Source organism: Schistocerca gregaria, chromosome 11 (genome assembly GCF_023897955.1).
Source record: "Schistocerca gregaria isolate iqSchGreg1 chromosome 11, iqSchGreg1.2, whole genome shotgun sequence".
Taxonomy (NCBI): domain Eukaryota; kingdom Metazoa; phylum Arthropoda; class Insecta; order Orthoptera; family Acrididae; genus Schistocerca; species Schistocerca gregaria.
Window position 1 is genome coordinate 85,311,541 of NC_064930.1, and position 17,430 is coordinate 85,328,970.

At 42.9% G+C, this 17,430-nt stretch overlaps 1 protein-coding gene and 1 long non-coding RNA gene across 6 annotated transcripts in view; one reads left to right on the top strand and one right to left on the bottom strand.

Annotated features, from left to right (window-relative positions):
• Window positions 1-17,430, top strand: part of LOC126295455 (zinc finger protein 708-like) — an 885,643-nt gene that overhangs the window by 148,577 nt on the left and 719,636 nt on the right. The window contains exon 8 of one of the 5 annotated variants that reach the window (XM_049987978.1): window positions 3,508-6,427. The exons of the other annotated variants lie outside the window; for them this stretch is intronic. Coding sequence (XP_049843935.1) covers window positions 3,508-4,927 — 1,420 coding nt within the window. The 3' untranslated portion in view covers window positions 4,928-6,427. Of the gene's footprint in view, window positions 1-3,507; window positions 6,428-17,430 lie in introns of those variants that run through there. 5 annotated transcript variants of the gene reach the window in all.
• Window positions 1-17,430, bottom strand: part of LOC126295459 (uncharacterized) — a 1,097,875-nt gene that overhangs the window by 110,996 nt on the left and 969,449 nt on the right. The window lies entirely within an intron of this gene.

Sequence of the window (17,430 nt, forward strand, 5' to 3'; positions counted from 1 at the left end):
CTCAGCTGATTTTCAGCCTTCTACGTAAAGGAGAAAAGTTATGACTGTTTGTACATATTGTTAATTTTTGCACAAATTCTGATTATCTTCCTGGTATGTGAGACAATTTGGTGATATAAGCTGTTATTGCTACTACATTATGGCATAAATTGCTTTTCCAGTTCTCAAATGAGAGTTGCATTAAACTAAAATAATATACAATAATTATACAGCACAAACAGTACACAGAAGACAGCTGTAAGCATTCACTGTCAGTGACCAGAAGAGAATAGAACCTGTAGAGCCAACTCATGTCGAGTGCACCCACTAGACACCATTATTTGTTGTCCATAGATATAAGTGAAACTGAGAAGGTGTAGGGCTAGATAGAAGAGTAGTAGTGCTACTCTGCGACAGGTACTTTTCTAATATCGTACCTGTCTACATTCAGTATACAGGAGATAAATTGAATGATATGGAAATTCTGCAACTTCAGTACACCATAGAGGTCACTGCAGCTAATAACAGTGCCACACTGCATCTATGTGCAATCACTTGAAGTGACCATGAAGAAGATTGAGGCCTATCAGACTGAATTCCCAAGCAGGGCAGAAATCCAGAAGAAGGCACAAGAGGTAACAGCCCTCCTACAAGGGCTGCCATGGACATTTGATGATAAGACCACATCAAGCACTGTTTGACAATGGATTCAATGTGCTACAGAGGCTTCACATTCGAAGTAATAAGAAGAGACCTCCACTCTTCATCCTGCCAGTAGATATGTCTGATAACAGTACAGACTGCAAGAACAGAGAGGATGTCATCTAAATGATCTTCATGCTGGATATGCTCACATGCTTTGACTTTTAAGGTGAAACCTCTCACAGCTGCATTCAGCACTAAATGTCAATGAGGAGAGCTCATGACAAAATACTGTTAAAATCAGGTGATATGTAATCAGTGTGCTGGCAGCCATGACAGTTGCACTTGTACACAAAAGAAAGGTGGTCAGTGTACTCTCTTTGTTGCGGCCTTACAGCATGCAGAAATTCTGGAAATGGGATCCAAGATTCAATGAAGTATGAAGCAAATGTGAAGAAATCAGCAAGAAGAGGCTGCACGGGAAAAGTTGTGGGGAAGTGCGGCGCCCCCCTTCGGTTCGGACCATGAACTTAGCACTGGCCTCTGCTCCCTGTGCCCAGTTGCAACCAGTGAGAGTGGTTGAAAAGCCAGCTCCACAGAGTTGAGCGAAGCCAGTCAGTGTCAGAACACATACATGTGAAAATCATCAGAGTGGCAGTAGGTGGCAGAAGATTATAAGACGAGATACAGGGAATTTCCATCTACTTTAGCATGTTATTTTCTTTGCATTATCAGGTTGCACCTGATTCAGTTATGTATACTTCCTGTTTTTTTTTTTCCAAGTGAATTCTTTAAAGACGCCACAAAATATCATGTGCCTTTCTGGGTCATAGCATAGCATTTTAAATGTGGACATTGCTTGGACCCCTCACCTGTATCATTTGAAATAGTCATCTGGATCACCTTGATGAAGAATGACGTACCATGATTCCAGTCTGACCACACAAAGTTGTCTTCTTTGCACTTGAATATGCATCGATATGAGGGTTAGGGCCAATGCCTAGGTTTCGCAAAACCAGTTACTGGAAGTAAGGCATTCAGTCTACTTCACTCCTTAACACATGGCAGTAGTGAATACACCCTGTAACCAGTACCATATGTGTCTACATACATTGACTTTCCTTCTCTGCCTACCTCTGTTCAGCACCTATACTGTCCAGTACATCTCAGTTACTGCCTGCATTTTCTTCGTATTTTCTCTTTGTAGGCGGTAAGTGGCTCCTCCAAAATTGCAGTTGTAGGAAGTGTATTTACAGGATTACTAGTATTTATCCATATGCAACTATGATTTGTAGAAATACTCTCTTCTGCAGCCACTGTAGTCTTGTGAATGGCTCTCCCTGTATAATTTTATATGCCCAGTCATTGGCCCCAGCTACAGCAGCATGTTACTGGCCTGTGTCAAGTGTTTGTTATTCTGTATTGACCTCTGGTGATATTTGCAATCTTGTAAATTAATTTTGTGGTTTGTTGGGGCATAGTTCGTACATAGCCTTTAAAAATGAGATCATTGTCCAGATAAAGACCGAGTTAGCAACATGAGGGATGTCTACTGATTGAACATTGTTTAGTTTGAAAAAAAAATACCGTGTTGCAGACGGTTTACCTTTCAGCACTATGTAAGTTGTTTAATTTACCACCACTTGCAACTTGTTCTGTAAGCACCAGCTCTGCATCAAGGATAAAACTTCATTACATTTTGTTCCCATCTGTGCTCTGCAATATCATCAATCTGTGACCAGCTGGTCATCTGTATCTTTACCACAAATCCAGTAGCCTTATGACTAGTTCCCAATAGCTCAAGAACAGGCATGCACTGTTCTCAAATTTGGATTTAGTTTTTTTAAATTCTGCTGCAGTTCACTCAGCGCTTTGATTATGGCTTACGTTAATCTTTTTTTTTAGCTGATCTAGCTTTCCAACTTCCAGGCATTATCTTCATAATCCTAACATGCATGTAATTTCATGCAGGAAGACTTTTGAAGGTCCTTCAGTTCCACTGGACTGTCCTGCTGTCAGTGTTTGTGGCTGCTACATCGTGTTCAACAGATTACATCTTAAAATGTTTACCTAATATTTAAGCTGTAAAATCATTATTACCAAATTCTTATGATTCACTGTTCCTCATTTAATGTGAGGCTGTAAGATGACAGTTCAGCACCATTGTACATCAATGAGTAATTACCAAAGAACGATACTAATTACTGCACAACAAATAAACATAACTTAACTATAGAGTGTATGGAGAAAATTAGTGCAAACTCGAATACAAGCGGTTCTAGGAACTTCAGTCCAGAACCACGGGACTGCTATGGTCGCAGATTCGAATCCTGCCTCAGGCATGGATGTGTGTGATGTCCTTAGGTTAGTTAGGTTTAAGTAGTTCTAAGTTCTAGGAGACTGATGACCTCTGATGTTAAGTCCCATAGTGCTCAGAGCCATTTCGAATACAAGCTTTACTTTGGTGGAAACTTTTATAAATTGACTTTTCTATTTTGAGCCAAAAATGTAACTGCAGTTAGCTTAGATAATATGCAATATATGAGTGGAAAATATGAAATTTTCCCATATAATCACCTCTTCTCAAAAACAGGCTCCTCGGGCTGTTTAACTCAGTGTACTGCTGGTGTTATCATAAATGTTGTAATATTATTACCAATGCCACTGTAAACTCAGTTTAGAACCACACAAGGTTCAAGCTAGTTCTAGTTTATCTTGCCGCCTGTGAAATAGTTTCGTCTCATAAGCAGTGAATGAGCAGGAATGTTCTTATGTGTATACTTGAAACTATTTCCCCTTTAGAAATAAGAATTTGTAGACTATTGAAGTACTGTTTCTGTGTATCTAGAGAATGAGATATTTACTGCCTTTCTGTTCATGCTTCAGGTTGACTAAAATCGCTAATGAGTCTGGTAACACTGGATGTGAAGAAACACACCTGCAGGAAGCGACTTGTGAGGAGCTGGACATTGATGCACAGAAATCGACAAATGTTGTTGGTAGTGGATCTCTAAATAAAGTGTGTTTTTCTAAGCAGGATAATGCCGTATGTGCTAGAAATAACATCTTTAAGGAAAATGAATTCACATGTAGTTCCTGCAAGCAAACCTTTTTGTCAAAGTACAATCTAATAATGCATGTGTTTACACATATTGATGGTGTTCAGCCACCTGTACATATCTGTACGACATGTGGTGAAGTATTTCATACCCATGATGGCTTGAGTAGGCATTCAATGGTGGAAAAAAGGACTAGCCAAGAAGAAAGTGAACAACATAGCACAGTCTCTAATAGCAAACCAAACAGATCTGATGTTTTTGGGGGATCATATAATCAGTCAAGTCCTTCAGTAACAAACAATGATGATAGACCACACGTATGTGACGTCTGTGGAAAATCGTTTGCTGTGTTAAGGAGTCTTAAGAAACATTCATTCATACATACTGGCAAGCGACCACACAAATGCAAAATTTGTGGGGTTGCTTTTACTCGCTATGCTCATCTCAAGCAACATTCACTGTTACATACTGGCGAGAGACCGCACAAGTGTAACGTTTGTGGGAAATCATTTATTCTGCCTAGTCATCTCAAGAGGCATTCCCTAATACATATCGGCGGGAGACCATACAGCTGTGAGGTCTGTGGGAAATCCTTTACGGAATGTGGTAGCCTGAAGAAGCATATGTTAATACATACTGGCGACAGACCCCACAAATGCAATATTTGCGGGAAATCGTATACTGTATCCGACACACTGAAACGACACGTGTTAATACATACTGGGGAGAAACCTCACAAATGTGACGTTTGTGGCAAATCGTTTACAAGGTCCAGTAGTCTAAAGGCCCATTTCATAAAACATACTGGTGAGGCATCAAACAAATGTAATGTTTGTGGTAAATTGTTCACAAACTCATGGAATCTAAAAATCCACGCATTAATACACAATGGCGAGAGAAGACACAAATGTGATATCTGTGGGAAATCATTTACTCATTGTGGTACTCTCAAGGCGCACAAATTAATACATACTGGTGAGAAACCTCATGTATGTAATGTATGTGGAAAATCGTTTACGGAGTCTGGTTCACTGAGGAAGCATGTTTTGATACATACTGGTGAGAGACCACACAAATGTGTCGTTTGTGGCAAATCATTTACAGAGGCTGGCAGTCTGAAGAAACATTACTTAATACATACTGGCGAGAGACCGTACAAATGTGACATTTGCGGCAAAGCCTTTACTCAGTCTGGTAGTCTCAATGCGCATAGGTTAATACACATTCGCCAGAGTACAAAAATTTGATAACTGTGGAATATTCTAAAGAAGTTCTGATAAGCTGGGGAGTTTTGTTCATATACAAGTCAGGTCTTACAAAAATGTGTGATGGATCAGCTGAAAATACTGCACTACATTTTTTAAGCAGTATGTGCTGAAGGCAGAAAACAGTAATTTCACAGAGGGAATTGTTGGAGATATTATTATGATTCTATATAAGTGCATTGTGGAGAGCCCGTTTTTAAAGTATCAGACTTCTGATCATTGTCAGGTGTGTGTAGTCGAAAAGTTTTACAGATTTTTGTGAAAAAGCTTACATGTGGAAATGCAAACCAACTTTTTAAAGGTTGCATTTTCAAGAGATAATTGTTGAGTGTGTGTGTGTGTGTGTGTGTGTGTGTGTGTGTGTGTGTGTGTGTGTGTGTGTGTGTGTGTGTGAAGTGTTTGTTCTACTTGTGTTTATTTGTCTCTTGAAAGATTTAAATGCAAATTGAGAATTATATTTAAAGTATGTACCAGTGTAGTTTTGTTGATATTGGTAATTATAATTTATCCTCATTTAAGGTAGTTTTGTAAAATATCAGTAGAACAGTATAAACAGCGACTTCAGCGTTGTACACATGGTCATAGTATAATAAATATATATTTTCTCCTGTTGTAAAAATCGATGCACATTTGGACACATTATTGAATTACATGTTTATGCATATATCAATACATTATTTAAATTTCATATGCCACAGATAGTTTGAAGAAACTTTCTTTTGAGACTTAATTATTGATGTATGTTCGGGACATTTTAAACTTTTATTAGTTAATATTTATATAATATTGTGCATTGTATCAACATTTGTGTCTGAAGGTTGCTTGTGTAAGTTTCTATATTTATACATGTATAATAAGGCTTGATTGTTAGTATTATCTGAAGAATCTGATTCCACCTCATATTAATCAATTGTGGTGCTTTTCTGTGACACCCCTTTGCAACCAACTAGCTGTGGAATACGTTTCTGTTGAAATAATTGACAGTTCCATCAAATATAGTTCTTTATTGTTTCTAAAAGAGTGGTATGTTTTGTAAATATAGGATAAAGTACTAAATCTGTAAGTTGCTAGCTGTGAAATGGTATCTTCTGCTGCCTACGTATTTCAACCCGTTTTGATTTCTTATGTGGTAAAGGAAACAGAAATGAGTTTTTTCCTGCTTGTCAGCCATTTGTCCTTATTGATTGGTAATACTTAGCCATTACGTATCTGCATTATGTAATGTGCATGTGGGCTTCCCTGGCGAATGGATACTGAAGTATCATGGTGCAATGTGCTGAGTATTTCTGGAGTGCTATCTGTGAAGCCTGGTTACTTTATAAAATTTGTTACCACCAAGAGAACCATTATAGCAAGTGAAAATAAAATTGTTCTTGATTATCACGATTGCTGGAAATTAAGTCATTACAGATCTAGTGATTTTAAGGTGACTTTTCTGTCAACAGCTTGTTAGTTGATTTTAATAAACTATTTTGATAATTATATGTCATATTCAATGTGCATCATTAGTTCAGTGTTCCTACATAATTGTTAGTTGATAATACCTACTGTACATCATGTGTCCTCCTATGTAGTCTGTTACATTCTGTTCGGGGGACTGACGACTTTAGCTGTTTAGTCCCCCTTAAACATCCCATCAACCACCACCACATTCTGTTCCTATGCCTATTATACTGTTTCATTTTGTGTGAGGCATGAAAGCCATCAATAACAGTTTTTGTTTATGGTGTTTTTGTTTCCAAAAGAATTGTGCTACTTCATAGGGAGAATGGAGTATGCTGATCATTTCTTCCTTGTTCTCATATATTGAAGTGTGTTCTGAACCTGTTTAAAATTATTTTAATTATATTAACATGGTGTCAGAAATGGTGTACCTTTAGGAATGATTTTCTACTAGACTGAGAACATAATTCTACATCTACATTTATACTCCGCAAGTCACCCAACGGTGTGTGGGAGAGGGCACTTTACGTGTCACTGTCATTACCTCTCTTTTCTGTTCCAGTCGCGTATGGTTCGTGGGAAGAATGAGTGAAAGCCTCTGTGCGCACTTGAACCTCTCTAATTTTACATTCGTGATCTCCTTGGGAGGTATAAGTAGGGGGAAGCAATATATTCGATACCTCATCCAGATCTCCCCTCTAGGTATTGGCCCATTTCTCTCACAAGTAGTGTATGTAAGGTTTTGGAGCATATGGTGAATTGCCGTTTAGCTTTGTGGCTGGAGTCCCGGAGTCTTTTAACACCTGCCGAATGCGGTTTCCGAAAGGATCGTTCTGCAGTTGACCATCTTGTTGCTCTCTCCACTTATATCATGAACTATTTTCTCTGGAAACGCCAAACAGTAGCAATATTTTTTGATCTGGAGAGAGCATATGATACCTGTTGGCTTTCACAGTTGGTTGCCCCTTTTTGTTCGCGAATTTATGGCAGAGCGCACATTTAAAGTGCGGGTGAACACTACTCTCCCCTGTACTTTCTCCCAAGAAAACGGGGTACCCCAGGGCTTCGTGTTAAGTGTTGTACTGTTTGCCATTGCCATAAATCCAATTATGGATTGTCTCCTTCCTGATGTTTTGGGCTCCCCCTTTGTCGACGATTTTGCGATCTACTACAGCTCTCAACGGACCAGCCTTCTTGAATGACGTCTTCAAGGCTGTCTCAATCGCCTCCACTCTTGGAGCATTGAAACAGGCTTCCGCTTTTCTCCCAGTAAGACCGTCTGTGTTATTTTTTGGCATCGTACTGAGTTTCTTCCACCGTCCCTACATCTAGGACCTGTCAACCTTCCGTTTTCGGATGTTGCTAAATTCTTGGGTCTTATGTTTTACAGAAAACTGTGCTGGTCCTCCCACGTTTCCTATCTTTCGACTTGCTGTCTGCAATCCCTCAACACCCTCCGTGTCCTGAATGGTACCTCCTGGGGAGCAGACAGAGTGGTCCTTCTCCGCCTCTATCGCGCCTTAGGGTGCTCGAAACTGGACTATGGATGCATAGTTCACTCCTCTGCTCAGCCATCTATTCTTCATCGTCTCGACTCTGTCCACCTCTGTGGATTACGTTTAGTGTCTGGAGCTTTTTACACCAGCCCTGTGGAAAGCCCTTATGCTGAGACTGCTGAACCTCCGCTCGCCAATCGGCGAGCTGTCCTAAGTCGTTATGCTAGCCATTTGTCTTCCATGCCTGCTAATTTGGCCCATGACATTTTTTTGATGCCTCCCTACCACCACTGGGGGTCCGCTTATGTCAACTGCTACATTCTCTTTCCTTTGCTTTCCTAAAACATTCTTGACAACTTGGGGTACAGCACCGCCTTGGCTCCATCCCTGGACCTGCCTGCTCTGTGATCTTTGTCAGTTTCCTAGGGATGGTACCCCTTCACTTGTTTATCATTGGGCATTCTCTGCTCTATGCGCACAAACGAAGGATGCCAAATTTATTTAGACTGATGGCTCAAAAACATCGTTTAGTGTAGGGAGTGCCTATATTGTTGGCGACACCCCAAATCGATTTCGGCTTCCCGACCAGTGTTCGGTTTATACTGCGGAGCTTTACGCTGTTCTCCAGGCTGTCCAATACATCTGTCACCATCAGCGGATACAGTATGTTATCTGTTAAGATTCTCTCAGCTCTCTCCTCAGTCTCCAAGCTCTCTACCGTGTCCACCCTCTGGTCCACCGGATTCAGGACTGCCTATGCTTGCTCCACTTGGGGGGGGCATCTTGGTGGCATTCCTCTGGATCCCAGGACACGTTGGTATCTGTGGAAATGAGGCGACCGATATAGCAGCCAAGGCTGCAGTCTCTCTTCTTCGGCGAGCTATTGGCACGATTCCCTTCGCCGATCTGTGGAGTGTTTTAAGTCGTCGTGTTGTTCTTTTATGGCATGAACATTGGTCGACACTTCCCCATAATAAATTGCGGGACATGAAAGCTCGTCCCTGTGCTTGGACCTCTTCCTCCTGAACGCGTCATCAGGAGAAGGTAATTTTAACTAGACTCTGGATAGGGCACTGTCTTTTTAGCCATCGACATCTTTTAAGTGGTGATCCTTCCCTACAGTGTCCCTACTGCTCTCAGATATGGATGGTAAGACACCTTTTACTTGAGTATCCCTATTTTACTCCATTACGTGCCCGTCTACATCTGTCGCCTGAAATATCGTCCATTTTAGCAGATGACACGTGCTCAGCCGATCGCATTCTCGAGTTTATTAGTGCCAGTGAGATGAGTTCAGTCATTTGAAGCTCTTTTTGGGCACAACTGACCACTTTCTGTAGTGTTTTTTTCAAGCTTCCTTCTGCTTTTAGTTTCTCCAATTTTTTGAGTTTCGTTCCCATTGCTGCTGGTTTCCATTTTCGTTTCTTACCTTTTCCTAAGTCACAGACCGGGCGCTAATGACCATAGCAGATTTGCGCCCTGAAACAAAAAAAAAAAAAAACAAAGAAAACCTCTTCCAGAAACGCACCCTCTCGAAACCTGGCGATCAAGCTACACTGTGATGCAGAGCGCCTCTCTTGCGGAGTCTGCCACTTGAGTTTGCTAAACATCTCCGTAACGCTATCACGGTTACCAAATAACCCTGTAACGAAATGCGCTGCTCTTCTTTGGATCTTCTCTATCTCCTCCGTCAACCCAATCTGGTATGGATCCCACACTGATGAGCAATACTCAAGTATAGGTCGAATGAGTGTTTTGTAAGCCACCTCCTTTGTTGATGGACTACATTTTCTATGGACTCTCCCAATAAATCTCAACCTCGTACCCGCCTTACCAACAATTAATTTTATATGATCATTCCACTTCAAATCGTTTCGCACGCATACTCCCAGTTATTTTACAGAAGTAACTGCTACCAGTGTTTGTTCCGCTATCATATAATCATGCAATAAAGGATCCTTCTTTCTATGTATTCACAATACATTACATTTGTCTATGTTACGGGTCAGTTGCCACTCCCTACACCAAGTGCCTATCCGCTGCAGACCTTGCTGCATTTCGTTACAATTTTTTAATGCTGAAACTTCTCTGTATTCTACAGCATCATCCCTGAAAAGCCGCATGGAACTTTCGACACTTCTACTAGGTCATTTGTATATATTGTGAAAAGCAATGGTGCCATAACACTCCCCTGTGGCACGCCAGAGGTTACTTTAATGCCTGTAGACGTCTCATCATTGATAACAACATCTTGTGTTCTGTTTGCTAAAAACTCTACAATCCAGTCACACAGCTGGTCTGATATTCCATAGGCTCTTACTTTATCAGGCGACAGTGCGGAACTGTATTGAACGCCTTCCGAAAGTCAAGGAAAATAGCATCTACCTGGAAGCCTGTATCTAATATTTTCTGGGTCTCATGAACAAATAAAGCGAGTTGGGTCTCACACAATTGCTGTTTCCGGAATCCATGTTGATCCCTACAGAGTAGATTCAGAGTTTCCAAAAACGACATGATACTCGAGCAAAAAACATGTTCTAGAATTCTACAACAGATCGACGTCAGAGATATAGGTCTATAGTTTTGCACATCTGCTCGACGACCCTTCTTGAAGACTGGGACTACCTGTGCTCTTTTCCCATCATCTGGAACCTTCCGTTCCTCTAGAGACTTGTGGTACACGGCTGTTAGAAGGAGTCAAGTTCTTTCGCATACTCTGTGTAGAATCGAATTGGTATCCCGTGAGGTCCAGTGGACTTTCCTCTGTTGAGTGATTTCAGTTGCTTTTATATTCCTAGGACACTTATTTCGATGTCAGCCATTTTTTCATTTGTGTGAGGATTTAGAAAAGGAACTGCACTGCGGTCTTGCTCTGTGAAACAGCTTTGGAAAAAGGTGTTTATTATTTAAGCTTTACGTGTGTCATCCTCTGTTTCAATGCCATCATGATCCCGGAGTGCTGGATATGCTGTTTTGAGCCACTTACTGATTTAGCGTAAGACCAGAACTTCCTAGGTTTTTCTGTCAAGTTGGTACATAGAATTTTACTGGAAGGTGAGAGGTTACCCATCTAATATTTAAGTAAGTATATAATATGTAATGCATGTCCTGTAAATTTGATATTTAACACATATAATATGTGTAAAAAGTTAAGTAGAATAGCTACAGAACAGCTCTCATCCATTATTGAAAATTGGTGATGGATATCTTAAATTTCCAATAACTTCTGGTGTGTTGGAAATGGATGACCTGCTTCGGTCATATAGTTAATAATACTCTCTGTCTTTACTGTAACTTTCAAGATCAGACATACATAAAGAAATGTTCATACTGTACTGTTGGTAGAAAGGGGCATTTCATCCATAGACAGCTACAAGTGGCCTAAAAGTTTAATGGGAATGTATAGAAATGTCAATTTTGTGGGTAATTATTACATAAAAACTCTTATGGAAATGGAAATTATCTACATATGTTTTTGGTTAGAGATGTGTACTTAAATATCATAATTACCTGAACATTAAATATGCCCTATTCTTTACTGTGCATGTGGAATAAACATCAAGGCATTTCAAAAGCTTTTGTATTTGTCAGCGAAAAATCTTGTGTCAAAAATAACATAAATAATGAGTCCTTTGTTGACATTTGTCCCAAGAAAAATCGTTAACTGTAAATTAGATTTCACTTTAAACTTTCCGCTGTCCCTTTCAGAAATTTCGGCTTCAGAGAACCATCTGTTATCATTTTGTTGAAATATTAGACACTATTCTTACACCTGCTGATGAAGACAGCTTCAGATGGTTTCTGTCAGAGTAAGTGGACGAGTTAATGCATGCAATGACATGGAATAATACACCCTTTGTGTGAGTCTTAGTATCTCAACGATTTGTTCCTTTGAAGAATAGTTGACAATAAAAAGTACTGTGAAGCTAATCCTGATAAGCAGAAAGACATAAAGCAAAGTTGAAATCAGCAAAATGAGATCACAGGCAGACATATCACTGAAACTGAACATAGGAGACAGAGATGTGGTATAAAGCCAGCCAGTGTGGCCGTGCGCTTCTAGGCGCTTCAGTCTGGAACCGCATGATCGCTACGGTCACAGGTTCGAATCCTGCCTTGGGCATGGATGTGTGTGATGTCCTTAGGTTAGTTAGGTTTAAGTAGTTCCAAGTTGTAGGGGACTGGCGACCTCATATGTTAGGTCCCATAGGGCTCAGAGCCATTTGAACCATTTGTGGTAGAAAATATAAATGACAAAGTGGTCCGAGTTAACTATTCAGTAGCACTCTAGGTATAAGGGGCAAAAAGTGCCCATTTGAAGGCATTGCTGCAGCATATATGGAATATAGCATGCCCCCACTGTGGGTATGTAAACTATGTTGGTATGTAAACTATATGGGTATATAACTATACTAACGGCGTGGTTACCTGCTCTGATATAATGGAGATGGTCCCCATGGAGTTGAGTGAAGAGTGGAAGAATGTGGGCATCACAGAGGTGCAGAATTATATGAGAGTCAATGGAAAATTAGAAAAATCGGTAACATTTAGTATCCTGAATTACTGGAACATATCCTTGCTGGCTATATCTGCCTTAAGGTTCGCCCATTTGTTTCTAACCCCATGCAATGCTATAAATGTCAATGATTTGGCGATACCACTATGGAATGTAAGGGGAAGGGTACATGTGGCAATTGTGGAGGCTTCGCTCACTAGTCAGAGACTTCTTGTATACTTATTCTGAAATGTATTAACTGCTCTGGGGATCACTGAGTGTGGAGCATAAAGTGTGGGGTTTACAATGAATAAAAGAAAATTCAAGAGTTGAACGTACAGAGACGCACATGCTATGGTGAAGCTAAAAAGACTTAAAAAAGCCATGCAACCACTGATTTTTGCAACTTCTTTTGCATCAGACTTTAAAACACTAGTAGCTAAGTGTGATGGCTTCCCACAAACCCAGACCACAGATTCAAGTAAGAGCACATGCACTTGTTGCTGTACCTGTGAGGGAAATGCAACTGGTGTAGCTCAGAAGCCATCAGCAGTGGACTTACCATCTAACCCACATACCACTCCCCAACTTCAGAAGTCACCTAAGCCATCCAAGCAACCCAGGCAGTCTCCTCCCCTGTTAGTAAAAGAAAAACGTCCTTCTAAAAGTAGTTCTAAGTCCCAGAAAGCAGTAGGTAAGCCTTCAGATAGATAAGTGCTCTTTCTTTCTGACAGCGACTATGCTCTTGAAGATAAGGACCTCCAATCGGAGGAACTACAGAATGCAGAACTGGCTAATGTTCCCCCTGACCTGCCCGGTAAAGCACTGCCTCCAAGGGAGAAAGGAAAGAATCATTATTGCTAACCAATGGCTTCCATAGGGACTTTTGTGTTGCAGTGTAATTTGAATGGATATCGCTCACGTTTGGAAGAATTGCAGCTGCTGGTCCAGGATAAATACACTCCTGGAAATGGAAAAAAGAACACATTGACACTGGTGTGTCAGACCCACCATACTTGCTCCGGACACTGCGAGAGGGCTGTACAAGCAATGATCACACGCACGGCACAGCAGACACACCAGGAACCGCGATGTTGGCTGTCGAATGGCGCTAGGTGCGCAGCATTTGTGCACCGCCACCGTCAGTGTCAGCCAGTTTGCCGTGGCATACGGAGCTCCATCGCAGTCTTTAACACAGGTAGCATGCCGTGAGAGCGTGCACATGAACCGTATGTGCAGTTGATGGACTTTGAGCGAGGGCGTATAGTGGGCATGCGGGAGGCCGGGTGGACGTACCGCCGAATTGCTCAACACGTGGGGCATGAGGTCTCCACAGTACATCGATGTTGTCGCCAGTGGTCGGCGGAAGATGCACGTGCCCGTCGACCTGGGACCGGACCGCAGCGACGCACGGATGCACGCCAAGACCGTAGGATCCTACGCAGTGCCGTAGGGGACCCCACCGCCACTTCCCAGCAAATTAGGGACACTGTTGCTCCTGGGGTATCGGCGAGGACCATTCGCAACCGTCTCCATGAAGCTGGGCTACGGTCCCGCACACCGTTAGGCCGTCTTCCGCTCACGCCCCAACATCGTGCAGCCCGCCTCCAGTGGTGTCGCGACAGGCGTGAATGGAGGGACGAATGGAGACGTGTCGTCTTCAGCGATGAGAGTCGCTTCTGCCTTGGTGCCAATGATGGTCGTATGCATGTTTGGCGCCGTGCAGGTGAGCGCCGCAATTAGGACTACATATGACCGAGGCACACAGGGCCAACACCCGGCATCATGGTGTGGGGAGCGATCTCCTACACTGGCCGTACACCTCTGGTGATCGTCGAGGGGACACTGAATAGTGCACGGTACATCCAAACCGTCATCGAACCCATCGTTCTACCATTCCTAGACAGCCAAGGGAACTTGCTGTTCCAACAGGACAATGCACGTCCACATGTATCCGGTGCCACCCAACGTGCTCTAGAAGGTGTAAGTCAACTACCCTGGCCAGCAAGATCTCCGGATCTGTCCCCCATTGAGCATGTTTGGGACTGGATGAAGCGTCGTCTCACGCGGTCTGCACATCCAGCACGAACGCTGGTCCAACTGAGGTGCCAGGTGGAAATGGCATGGCAAGCCGTTCCACAGGACTACATCCAGCATCTCTACGATCGTCTCCATGGGAGAGTAGCAGGCTGCATTGCTGCGAAAGGTGGATATACATTGTACTAGTGCCGACATTGTACATGCTCTGTTGCCTGTGTCTATGTGACTGTGGTTCTGTCAGTGTGATCATGTGATGTATCTGACCCCAGGAATGTGTCAATAAAGTTTCCCCTTCCTGGGCAATGAATTCATGGTGTTCTTATTTCAATTTCCAGGAGTGTATTTCTGCATCTGCTAATAAGAAATGCATCTTAAACTCACAGACACACCTACATTATGGGGCTACCACATATTCAGGAAAGACAATACTGCTGTAGGCAGGGCTAAAGGTGGAGTGGCTATTTTTCTTGATGACAGATACCACTCCTCTCCTGTCCCTCTTAGCACGACCATCCAAGCAATAGCTGTGAAAGTTATCTCACCGTTCACTATCACAGTGTGTTCTTTGTACCACCCCCGCCCCCCCCCCCCCCAGCGCTTTGGATGTGGACACACTGACAGAACTCTTCCAGGCACTTCCGCGCCCATTCCTTCTCGTGGGGGACTTTAATGCCCACAATGTGCTGTGGGGCTTGGCTACTACTTGTTCCAGGGTTCAGCTGATCGACCGACTCGTCCATTCTGAAGATATCTGCCTTCTGAATTTGGATCAGATGACTCACTTTTCCACAGCTACAGGGTCTTATTCAGCTATTGATCTTTGCTTTTGTTCCTCAGCTGTTGCAGATTCAGTTCACTGGGAAGAGACTCCAGATTTACATTCTAGTGACCACTTCCCAGTGTGGATTCATCTGCCGCCTAGGACAGTGACCAGCAGGAGACCACTCAGGTGGATGATACGAAGGGCAAATTGGTTACAGTACAGTCGACAGGCTAGTTTTGAACGAAAGGATTGTGCACAAGAGGCGGTGGCCCATATCACTCATGAGATCCAAAGGGCTGCTGCAGAGTCCATCCCCAGGTCTAGTAACCACCTCAGACAAAGGCCTGCTCCTTGATGGAATGTCGACTGTAGATTGGCTATCAGGGCCAGATGGACAACTCTTTGGAACTTCAAATGGTGTCCAACTACAAACAATCTTCAGGTCTGCAAGAGCACATGCAAGGCGAGTGATCAAAGATTGGAAGAGGGTTTCCTGGAGGGAATTCACTACTTCCATTAATTTGTCCACTTCTGCTGAGCACGTTTGGGAATCAATAAGACGGATTTCACGCAAGGGTAGTCCCCATCCCCTTACGGCGTTGTCAAATAATGGGGTCTTGGTGGACACGCCAGAAGAGATGGCTCAAGTTTTAGCTGAACACTTCTTTACTAAGTCATCCAGACAAACTCCTGCTGTTCAGGTATTCTGTCAGACTCCAGAGATGAGGAAGCTCAATTTTTTTCGCGCAGTGAGGAAGTCCACAACCTCCCATTCTCCATGTGGGAACTGGAATCAGCTTCAGCTGCAACCAGAGACACTGCTCCAGGACCTGATGAGATCCCTTATGCCATGCTTTGTCATCTGTGCCCTGAAGCGAAAGGTCAGCTCCTCTCTTGTTTCAGTCAGATTTGGTTTGATAGACAGTACCCCACGAATTGCAAGAAGGCAATCTTAATTCCATTCTGTAAAACAGGTAAGGACTGTAGGGCCCCTAACAGTTATGGGAGTGTCGCCCTTACTAGTTGTATGGAAAAGACTCTTGAACGCGTGGTCAACCGCCACCTCGTCTGGCTTCTCGAGTCCTGAGGTTACCCGAGATGCTCCCAGTGTGGTTTCAGGCGCTACTGTTCCTTTCTTGACAACTTAATTCTATTGGAGACGGCAATACAGGAGTCCTTCTTACGCTGAAAGCATTTAGTTTGTGTGTTTTTTGACCTCAAAAAAGCATATGACACTACTTGGAGGTACAATATCCTTCGCCAACTTCATGAATGGGAACTATGTGGACGCCTGCAAGTTCTGATCCAATCCTTTCTTGATGACAGGCGTTTTCGTTATCGCATTGGCGATGCCATGTCTGATGGCTATGTTCAGGAGAATGGTATGCCCAAGGGCAGTGTCACATTGTTTGCCATCGCTATCAATGGCATTTCCACTGCAGTCAGGAGCCCTACCAAATGTTCTTTGTTTGTCAAGGACTTTGCAATCTTCTACTCTTCCTCTGATCTTACGACGACGATGAGGCAATTACAACTGACCATTAGGAGGCTGGAAACCTAGGCCCAGACAACTGGCTTTCGGTTGTCACCTGAGAAGACTGCTTGTGTCAATTTTAATTGTGCTCGTCAGTTTCATCCAACCAGAGCTTACTATAGGGGACTGTAGTTACTTTTTCAAGACACAGTGCGCTTTTTGGGTTTATTATTTGACTCGAAATTAACATGGCTCCCACACCTGAAAGACCTACGAACAAAGGGGTTTTGGTTGTTGAACATTTTGAAATGTCTTGGTGGGAAAACATGGGGAACTGACAGGTCCTGCCTCCTATACTTTTATAGGGCATTTGTTCAATCACGCTTAGACTATGGCAGCGTGGTCTATGGATCGGCCCATTCTTCCTACCTCCGGATGTTAGATGCTGTCCACCATGTGGGCATTTGGATATCGACTGGAGCCTTTCAGACTACCCCAGTTCAGAGTCTGTGTGCAGACGCTGGTGGACCACCACTCGTGATTTAGCTCGACAGAAGCTGAAACTCTTGGCATCGCCTCAGTCATTGGCATTTAGTTCAGTGGTTCAACCCACTTTCGAACGACTGTTCAGGAATCGGCCCCAAGCGACCCAGCCATTTGATACACATGCCACGGACTGCCTCAAGGATCTAGATCTCTTGGGCATGAAAATACACACCCAGGGATGGTACACACTACCGCCTCGGTGTCTTTGGAGCCGAAAGTGATTTTCAG